This window comes from Poecilia latipinna, unplaced genomic scaffold (assembly GCF_001443285.1).
Source record: "Poecilia latipinna isolate Pla-1442-1.1 unplaced genomic scaffold, P_latipinna-1.0 Scaffold644, whole genome shotgun sequence".
Taxonomy (NCBI): Eukaryota; Metazoa; Chordata; class Actinopteri; order Cyprinodontiformes; family Poeciliidae; genus Poecilia; species Poecilia latipinna.
This window is the reverse complement of record NW_015113260.1, coordinates 21,969-33,068: the sequence shown is the minus strand read 5'-3', so window position 1 is coordinate 33,068 and position 11,100 is coordinate 21,969. Positions and strand designations below refer to the sequence as shown.

At 39.9% G+C, this 11,100-nt stretch overlaps 1 protein-coding gene across 1 annotated transcript in view; it reads right to left on the bottom strand.

The window, feature by feature from the left end:
• Window positions 1–93: 93 nt before the first annotated feature.
• igdcc4 (immunoglobulin superfamily, DCC subclass, member 4) overlaps window positions 94–11,100 on the bottom strand; it is a gene marked incomplete at its 5' end in the record, with an annotated part of 31,565 nt that continues 20,558 nt past the window's right edge. The window contains 6 exons of the mRNA XM_015043678.1: window positions 94–5,966; window positions 8,082–8,210; window positions 8,398–8,578; window positions 9,838–9,940; window positions 10,616–10,750; window positions 10,855–11,025. Of these exons, the coding sequence (XP_014899164.1) occupies window positions 5,436–5,966; window positions 8,082–8,210; window positions 8,398–8,578; window positions 9,838–9,940; window positions 10,616–10,750; window positions 10,855–11,025 (1,250 nt within the window). The remainder of the gene's footprint in view (window positions 5,967–8,081; window positions 8,211–8,397; window positions 8,579–9,837; window positions 9,941–10,615; window positions 10,751–10,854; window positions 11,026–11,100) is intronic.

The following is an 11,100-nucleotide window of genomic DNA, read 5'->3' as shown; positions in this document are numbered from 1 at the left end:
AGGTCCGTTAGACTCAAAAAAAAAAAAAAAAATTAAAAAAAATAAAAATTATTTAATTTTTTATTTTTTTTTTTTTTTTTTTTTTTTTTTTTTACTTTTAAAATGATTAATTGAGCTGCTGGACAGATGTTTTTCTGTCAAATTGGCCAAATTCACATTAGATTTGGATTGTTGAACAAAAACAAGAGGCAAGTCAGAGGGCAACACAGAAAATGAAATATTAACAGGTTCCTGGAAGTTAAAGTTAAGAATTCATATTTGCTGTTCACAGCTGGATCCATCATAGTTTGGGGTTCATTACAACCAGATCAATGATTAAAAAAAAAAAAGTCACATTTTTACAATTTCCACTTGATCCATTCAATACTTTCTACCTCTTCTGCTGAACTCATTAACTCAAAATTCATAGTTTTGTCTTCAGTGTCACTTTTAAAAAGCATTTTGTGAAATTCTGCCAAGGAAATCTATTCTTTGTAACCAAGCTGGGGTTTTTTTATTTTTTTTATTGCCAGTTTACATTTGTTGATGGGAAAGAAACGTACACAAAAGCAACCGCAGGAGCAGTTTGGAATATTTACCTCTGATAATAAAGGCTGTTGCAAGTCAAGAAACAGACTGAAAATGTCTGAGTCGGGGAGAACATGCTCAACAAGTTCTCTATGTAAAGCATTTAGTCAAAGTCCCGACTACAGGGACTAAACTTGCTCAAAATACACTGAGGGAAGAAGGGGAGTGAATTCATGTTCCTTCAACAACATAAAATAGGAACTTTTAGCACCTTTGCTAATTTACCATGACGAATCACGGCTGAGAGTAATGCTGGAATGGTTTTGAGATATTCAGTCTTTTTAGGATGATTTTACAGGATTCAGAAATCTCCAAGGGCGATACGACACAAGCACGGCTCCACTGGTTTGCCTTAGCTTTCAGACAGAGCACATCATCATAACACGAGGCATATTGCTGTCGACACGCTACAACCCCCCACCCCGCCCGCCTCCTGTCAATTTGTTCACAGCTGACTTTTTAGTTAGCCAGTGATGCAAATCTGCCGTGACATCAAAGATCGGCTGCAAATGAAACTGGCTTGGCACTTCAATTTGTTCAATTGCAGCAGTATTTCCGTGAGTTCATATATATATATATATATATATATATATAAATGATCCCCTCACTCCTGCACGTTGCAATTAATCACTCGAGAACATTCATTTCTGTCGATAAATTAACTACAGAGAAAATAAAACACAATCACAAATATACACTGGAAAGCAAGAAATAAAAGAATAGACTTCTTCGAAATGTACTAACGCTGTATCTGAGATGACAAAGGTTAGGTGTTAGAGGAAACAGTGTTTTGCTGATGGAAACACGCTGAGGTGCTTCTGGAACATGTAATAATTTGGGTTGAGCTTGTTAGACTGTCACAGCTGCACAGAAACGTGCAGAAACAGAGAAAGGAAAGAAAGGGAAGCTTGGGTCTGGCTTAATTAGAAAACCATTGGAAAGAAGACAAGCAATAACTTGAACTTTCTCACATTCTGCCACGTTACAGCCACAAACTTCACCATATTTAATTGGGATTTTACGTGACACAGCAGCAGAAATTGGCACACTACAAATTTCAATTAGTTTTTTTTTGTTTTGTTTTTAAAGTTCTATGACTAAAAACGGCAAACCTAAACTTCTCCACAATTTTCTCTCTGACCTCGAGTCATTTTCTTCACCGAACAACTGGATTTATACAAAATTAAAGTTCACACATGGACAATTCACTAATTTGTTAACTTCTGAAGGAAATCAGTGGCTATATTTTATCAGGATGTCATATAATCTGTGAAAATCAATTATGTGCAAAACGACCAGATGTGGTCCCAGTACTCATCCTTGTGGAACGCCACAAGTATACTTTATTTTGTGGCATCAGATTAAAGGGTACTGAATACGAGCACATGCCCTTTTTTCACATTTTGTTGGTAAAAAGACCCCCTTTTTAATCATTTGTCTTTCCACTTAATTTATATAATTACACTAGTGTTGACTGTTCATTTTTCCAAGGTCAACACACTGAAGTGTGTGTGGCTGTAAAGTGTCAAAAAGTGAAAAGACGGAATATTTTTGTAAGGACCTGTGTGGACTGTTACAGATTTCCAAGTTTTAATTTAGAAGGTCATACTTGTTACTAAGCAACTTGTGTTACCAAAAAAAAGTATACAAACTTATTGTATCCTTTTTGTATAAGAATTACAGATGGTAAGTTATAATATCTATTTACAGTTGTACAAACCAAAGTTTCCACCTTCTTTCCATCACAAGTATAAAAAAAAAAAAAAAAAAAGATCTCTCAAATCAAATCATACAATTTCTAGCCTTCAGAAAGTCTATTTATAATAAAGGGCAGAATGGAAGCAGCTGAAAGCTGTGATACAGAAGACAGAAAACAATGACACCAGCTGCAGCTATTGACGTGTTGAGCTGCAGAACTGTCAAAAACTCACAAACATCTCATGCCCACATCCACGAAAACGTCTGAAGCAAACATTCAGGTCTGACGAAGTATCCACCGAGTACGAAGGCTTTTGGTTGAGCACAGAAAATGCAACAGGGAACTTTTACACAGAGAGACAAAATCCACAAATGGCTAAAGGGCATACATTCCTTGTTTCGATATAAAAGCACGACCGCAGAGTCGCCGTCCGATGCTTTCTGTTTGCACCGAGAGTCAGACGAGTTTAGAAAAATTGTCGTATAAAGGCGCCAGTTAAGGGTAAAACAAGCAGAACAACCCTTCAGAAAAGAAATGAGGTAGTGACGTTGAGACAAAACAAAAAAAGAAAAGAGGGATGCACCAGTCCTTGTGAACACTGCTCCGACCAATAATGACATCAAAATGAATCGGACCGAAAATACAAGAAATATTTTCAACATGTTTTTATTCAAAATCACATGAGCATAAATACAAAAACTGGGGTCATTTTTCCATAGATTTTGCTCTAAAAAAAATATTAGCTCCCTTATAGATGTCTTTTTTTTCTTACCTTTTTGTCAGTCTTGCATGTTTCAGATTACCAAATCAATTGCACATAATCTAAAGAGGAGTTTTCAAATGACAAATCCTTTTATTCAGAGGGGGACAGTTATCCATTACAACCCGCCCTCCTTGTAAAGTCATGAGTTAAGCGTCTCTGAGTTTCCTAAAAAGCACTACTTAAGTTTGAACTATTATTGTTATTATGTATCGTCTGGCCTTTAACAGGCCAAATTAAAGCTAGAAGAACCAAAAGATCAGTCAAACAGAACCTGTCCCACAACGTGAAGTAGGATAAATGGTTTTAAAAACAAATCCTGCCTGAATAAATTCAAGAACAGATTGCAAAGTTACTGACTGAGTAACTTACAACCAGACTGACAACCATCAGTCTGGTTGGAGTTACAAGGCCATTTCTGAGGCTTTTGTTCCCTAGTCAGAGCCATTATCCACAAAATGGACAAAACATGAAACGGTGGCAAACCTCCGCAGGAGTTAAGGTGGATCTTTGTCTTCCAACAATAAGAAAAACCAGGTGAAATTTGAATTCATGTAAGAGTTTCATATCATATGCTGATCAAAAGGAATTCAAACTTACAACCCCATTCTCAGGAAAGAAAAAAAAAAACATTTTGGAACAGATGGAAAAACTCTGGACAGTTCTGGAGGATGAGCTTCCTAGTATGTCTGACATAAAACTAAAACAGCATTTGGTTTAAGTAACATCACACGTGTCGTATTCACAGATCCTGCTGTGTGACCTTAAACACGTTGTTCATGTTCGAAAACCCTCCAAAAGAGCTAAATTGACTTTCACTAAATTTTAATTTAAAAAAATTAAAAAAAAGCCTTTTGTATTCACTACGATTTTGTAGTGAACACACTACATTAAATTTGGTCATCTGAAACATTTAAATATGACAAAAAAACAAAAGCAAGACAAACAAAAAAAAAAAATCTGCAAAGGGGCAAACACTTTTTAAGCCATCAACCAGCCTCGTTGGAAGAGTTTTACTTTTTGTGTAACAGCGTTCTGACATCAGTATGGACAGAGGTGCATCCCTGCCGAGCTAAATCAGGAGGGTGGTCTGCATGGATTGCTGTGAAATCTCCCCTTTGTTTTCCCTCCAGCTTAAATGCAACCGTTGTCAACATTGAGGTACTCTGATGTTAACACAAGATAGCCCCTCTGATAACTAGTAAAAAAAACCTAGTTCCCCCCCCACTCTCCCAAATGGACATGTGGCTCCACATCTACCGAACCTTGTTCACTTCACTCTGACATGGTTTGTACTTGCACCGAATAGAAAATATACACAGGTTATAAATGCAACTAAAATATTAAAGCACCAAAGAATCTCCCCCCCCCCGGTACCCTCCACTCTCCACTCAGGAAATGTTTGTATACGGTACACAGGACCAGCGCTAGCTAGAATCCCTGTGTGAGTGTTTGGACCCTGAGTCTACAGGATGTGGGTGTTCTGCACTCTGACATTAGTGAATACTCTTTAAGGCTCATTTCTCAACGACACATTGTGGGGATATCAATGAAGCAACACACCCTGACACAGCTGATGAAACCCCGTCCAATTACTACATCACTTCCTGTTGTAATGTCCTCCCCGAGTGGAACGCCAACAACAGGAAGTGCCCATCTATAATTCACTCCCTTCTGCTCTGACCTGAGTGAAGTTGACCCCCACCTCAAACGTTTGTGCAGCAAAAATTATCATTTGTGCCGATATCATTTTAAAGATATTAAGAAATGTTTCCAGGGGTCACGAAAGGTCAACTAGCACCTGCACCTCCCCTTTCTTCAAATTGTGTCAATCAACTCGACTACATTTGTGCTGGTTTGCAAAGACTTTTGTTTGTGCTGCTTTGGCTTTGAAGATATTAATGAAAGTTTAATTTTATTTTGATTTAGTAAAAGTAGGGGAGAAGAGGAGCTGGTTGACCTTTTGACCTTTAAACTTTCATTAATATCTTCAAAGCCAAAGCAGCATAAACAAAAACTTTAGCTGCACAAACCAGCACAAATGTAGTCGAGTTGATGGACACCAGTTTTGTCTGATTTGAAGAAGTTGGGGTGGGGGGGCGACTTCACTCAGCTTCTGCTCTACTTGTATTCAAACTTTCTCATCTTCTTTTTGTGATCTGGAAAGAATCCACAAAGATGTAGAACCTGAAACAGTTCTGGACCTCTACAAAAAAAAAGAAAGAAAACACTTCTTATGTATACACATATGTGAAATGATGGATTCAAAGTACCTATAAAACTATGCAAGGAAGAGAAAGAATTCCAGTGATAATGTACATAAAAATATTTTTTTTTCATGGATTCTTCCTGGAAAAAGAAAAAACAACAAAAAAAAAACAGTCTGAAATGTCCCTGCGTGGATGAAAGTTAAGGGCACAGATATATGTGAGCAGCTGAGGTAGAGTGCACAAAGCCGGGGCTGACGAAGGGTGCAGAAGGTAGTCCGGCAGAGATAGCCTTCCCTGCAGCGGACGGGCAGTGTCTGGAGTCCTCCATTTCCAGATGCTCAGGTTTCAGCATCGGCCTCGGAGTCTTAGGAGAGTGGAAACCATTGGTGAGGCGTGTGTCCGGCTGAGGCTCCCTGTCGCCATTCTGCTGTCGCCTGGTGCCTTCTGCCTCCTCACTGTGACGAGCCGTCAATGTTCTTGAGGGAAGACTCGGGGGACTTTCAGCTGCCGAAAGGTTTTGGAGGTGCTCCACCTCTTCTCTCGGTGAACTCGGCCGACTCAGAGGGGAATACAGGTCCTCTGATAACGACGGCCCCCGGGTGGCGTTAGAATCCCGCTCGCTGCCCTCCTCCTTCTCCCTCCCACTGGGGTCTGACAACTCAGAGTGCACAATGACTTCTGCCTCCACCTGGTTACTGCACAGAGACGTGGAGAGATGATCATCTGTTTCCTGCAACACAATGAGGCTGCTGTTATTTTTAGGACTTTCAGCTGGCGATTCTCTTGAACCGTTTGTAAAGGTGACCTATTGCGTTCCTTGAACAAGTTAGGATAGGTCCATTTAGCTTAAACAAAACATTGTTCATTGCATTTTCTCGCATAAAAAATTTTAACGTTTGAGTGTAAACTCAAATGTTAACTCTCAAATGTGAAAAAGCCTGCACACAGATATGCAATTATACAACCTTATATCTTTGAAAAGCAAAAGTAGAGCCTCCTGCACAGCCAACAAGAATGCAGCCAGTGGTTTCTGAACGTTAAGTCAATAGCACCTTATATTTTCCAGCGGCCATTGTATAGCGTATACAGCAGTAAAACCAGCTAGCCAAACGTGCTGGAGCTCCACTTGGGTTGCTTAGTAACGGGTTGAACTTTGCTGGGTGTTTATTTCTTTTTAAGTGCTCCGGTTTGGAAGCAGTAGAAACCCAAATGAAAGTACAGAAACGTCCAAAATGCTAATTTTCCTAATACCTCCGTTTAAACACATCCTACCAAAAGTTGATATGGATTCAGATCAAACCGTTTATCACTAGTATTAGACTCAACAAGAAACTGTAGCTCGTTGGATTATGCCTCTAGCTTTAAAAAGCGATTCATATGGGAATACTCCAATACGCTTGACCCAAAATGTTGCACAAATGGAGTTAGAGGTATAAAAGTACGCAAAATTCACAGTTTGACATGTGAATTTTGGGTTAGGGTTTTTTGCAAGATATAAATTAATAAATAATAAATTGTGCAAGAAGTAAAACGACGCTTCAGCCTTTGATGCAAACGCAACAAAAAAAATGCAGAAAAACATACGTAGAGAGTGTAGAGCTGTTTTATCACAAGCAAGTTAGCCAACCAGCTGGAATTCCAAATGCTGGAATTCCAAAAGTGCTTCAAGACTGCATTGTGAAGGAGTCACAAAACCCCTAACATTTTAACCGGGGCGACTATAAATTAGCTTCAACGTGCTTTATTAAAGGAAAAGTGTCATAGGCGATGTGGTTGAGATGGTGAGGAAACGCAGGTAGACCCAGGTAAAATGAGAATGATGAATTTAATAATGTAGCTCACAGTCTTGAACAGGCAGCACGGCAGAAAGTTAGCACACAGCTAATACCGGTAGCAACTGGATAACAGACATGTAAACGAGCTTAGGTCGATGCAGGACTTCACAGTTCAACTGCGTATGACCCATAAACAGACGTAGACTGATGGCACAGGGAAACAGTTACAAATGACGAGGATCTGACAACAGGTGGGGCTAAATACACACAGGGTAATCAGGGGGATACGACACACCTGGGGAGCAATCAACAGGGAGGACAGAGACTCACAGGGAACAGGACTACACAGGGAAAACAGGACTGAACACAGAAGAACTCAAAAATAAACACACAGAAACCCAGATCATGACAAAAAGAAGCAATTAAGATCAAAATCATTACCAGTAATAGTTGGATTTGCCCCTTGACATGAACATAATTATACATATTTTTTTTTCCTTTCTTTCTTCGGTACCAACCTTGTCCTCAACCTTTTCAGCCGTATAAAATGACATCTTGTGCATGTTTATTACCACCTCGTTAATGTCAGACATCTGAATGGATTAAAATGTTAATTAACTGGATTGCTGGCTGCAAATGTATATACAAATCTGATGCCAAGAGAAGAAAAATAAACAGGTGCTTTTCTTCACTGTTGAATTGTGAGTGTGAGAACTAAAAAGCAATTAGTATGAAGAAAAAAACACCCACATGAATAAATTGAAAAAAATAGATTACTGCTGTGATGGCCAGTCATAAAACACGTGTGACCTCACTAAGAAAGGACAAAAATATTAAAGGAGAAAGAAAAAATAAGAAAAAAATAAAATTATAATCATCATAAAGAATCTGCTGACAATAAAACATTATTTTTTGTCTGCTTTGAAGCTGCAAAAAATATGTTTCCATGTTCAATCCCAGACAAACTCTTTCTTGAAAAGAGGAAAACTGACATGTTGACACGCTTTAACAAAAAGGAAGAGGCTCATAATTGAAACATAAAAGTCAGTGTGCATCACTGGTTGCGTTACCATGCCGGTCGCAGTAATGAACATGCTGAGCGCTCCATTAATCAGCGCTGGAGACTCGTCTGTTATGGTGTCTCTGTATCGTGTGATCCTGTTGACCCAGTTATGACTCACAGAGCCATTCCAAGCAATCTGCGAGAGAAACAGCATATCAGAGGCTTCAAAGTGAGAATAGTCACTTTATCGACGCATAAAAAAAAAAAAAGAAAAACTACGTAAAGAGCTTCCCCCCTCCCACTCCCCCCGCCTCCCCTTAAAGGTTTTGACCTTCGGTTCAGGTGCAGGAGCATCGTCCCCTTCCCCCCGGATTAGAACTTGCCATCAGACTCTGTTCCTCCGGGTCTTTTGTCGGCTGCTGACCCGACTCCTGGGTGCCTGAAGGCATCAGCGTCTCCAGTTCGTGGCTATCGCTGCACTCGGGCCCACTGGCTGGAGCAGGGCAGCCGCCTTTCCTGCACTGAGGAGTCACGGCTGTGGAGCTCAGGCCTCCAGACAGCTCTCTGTGAGGGGTTGGAATCTGACCGTTAGACAAGGAGACCAACACTTTGGAGGCAGGTACAGGATGGCCAAAAAAAAAAAAAAATACAAAGACAACAAGAGATTTACAAACGTTAAAGAGGATTTCATATGACAGTACATTTTAACTCCTGATTCACACATTGGAGGAATCGCAACAGGGAGGGCTTTAGAGAACAGAGGAAGATTAAAAGGTTTCCAGGAAATTAGAGACAACTACTTGAATAATCGTGAATTATTTAGATATCTATAAGCAAGAGATTATTACAATAAAGAATTCATAAAAACACTGGACTAAGGAGAATCTCATGATGTTTTACTTAACTGTGCAACAACAATCCAATGACAATTACCATGAATTAACAAAGACTAACACTCACTCAAGTGACGATGTAAAAGAAAAGATGGAGAGAGAAATAAATACTGAAATAATAAACAGGGGCACAGCAATGTATGTGAAAAAATATCAAAGTGGAGGGAATTCTTATGGAAAACTCACTCCGCTAAGTTAAGAGTACATTTTTCAACAGGAGCCTTCTATGTTGATCAACATGTAAAATGACTGATAATGCCCATGATCATATATCCAAGACATGTTCAAAGATAAAACTGTTTTAGTAAGATGTCAAAAAAACAAAAAAATTGGACAAAAAACCCCAAAAACCTCTTGCATATAATTTGCTTTTGAATGTTTCTTTATTGAAGGAATGATACATAGTTAGTTGAAATTCTAACGAAGACTTGCTATAACAAAGAAACAGGGAGAAGCAGAGACTCTAAACTGATGGGCTGGAATTAACGAACAAATCTACATAATGGAGAAACTGACAGGACTGTAAGAGGAAGAAGAGGAATCCGCTGTCTGAGCCAAGTTGATGTTCCAACCAAGAGCCTCTCACACAATTTTTTTTCTACGTTAAAAATCACAGATTCAGGAGGAAGAGCAGAGCTGCTTGACCTCCCGAGCAACGCTTTTATAACTGTCTTATGCAATATTAAAATCTCTGAAGGAAATGACTTTTATGATTTCATCTACTAAAACCCATAATTATCGAAGCTACCAGAAATAAACGCTTCTAGCATATCTTTCTAAAGAGCTGTCAAATACAGGAGTTTCCCTTATTTTTAACTGGATCACCGAAATACCCTTTTAGTTGGGCTAAAATGTATCAAGATCCACCTTTAGGCTGTTCTTAGGGATTGTAACTAAAATAGAAAACATGCGTAGAGCGTAAACACTGACCTGGGTTTGCTGTTTCGAAAGCTGAAACACATACAGAGGAGGATACAAATAAGTCCCAAGCAAACACCGACTATGATGCCTGTGACTGCATGAATGTCCAGCTCTGGCAAAACAGGCAAAGCAGAAAAAAATTAAGATGTCTATTAGGATAAACATACAAATTTTACAACAGAAGGACAAAAACAGATGGCAGGAAAACTCAGCCACCCACCCGTCTCCAGTTCCATTCACAGTGGCACACGCAAACAAGATAACGTGTTGCTCTGTTCACTCGAAAAGTTTCAAAGTAAAAGGTAAGGAAAAGTGAAAGGTCATTTTGTTTGTTAGACAGTTTATATGGTCCTGGTTCAACGCTTGCATAAAGTATTCAAACGTTCTCATTGATGTTTTATGTGATGGAGCGAAGCACAAAGAAGTGCACGATTCTCAATTGTTTCACAAATAACAGAAAATTTGCACGAGAGAGTTTCTAGGACAGAATATTATAATGTACCAGTTCAAGCTCAGACATATTGGATGGAAAACACCTCTGAACATTAAACTTCAAGTCTTGCCCCAAACTCTCACTCAGCTTTGAGTTTGTACTTTTGACTAAGGACTCATGATGTGTCTGCATTAACATTTGTATCGTTATCGATAACTAGAACTGGGCCGACTTCAATGTTCATCTCCGTTTGTGTTTCAGGAAGCAGAGTGGAGGAGGTTGGTCATGTGGCAGTGACAGTGATGCCACATGACTGTGGGGCGTTTAGCTGAAGCAGAGAAGCAGTATTCATACCGTACGTGGGCAGCGGAGTCTGAATATCCACAACGGGTGAAAAAGGCCCTGATCCCACTTTTGTGGAAGCTCCCACTTTAAAGAAGTACCGAGTTCCCCCTGACAAACCGCGGACCTCCACACTAAAGATGCCCCCTGAGGAAGAGAACACGAGCGACACCAGCTGTGACACAAAGAGCTGCGTCCAGTATCTCGACTATGAACATGTTTCAACGCGCAATCGTTACTAGAGAACATACCATCCTCAGAGAGATTCCTCCACTCGTCTTCAGGCTCGCTCAGGTTGACGGTGTACAAGATCCTGTAGCTGACGATGATGCCATTTGGCTCCAGCGGAGGGCGCCAGCTCACCAGCACAGACGAGGAGTTCAGAGCTCTCAGCTGCAGCTCCTCAGGTGGTGTGGACGGCCCTGAGGGAGACAGGAGGATCAGGTAAGTCATCAGAGCCCAGAAACAAGGCCTCACACAGCTGGGGGGTGTTTATT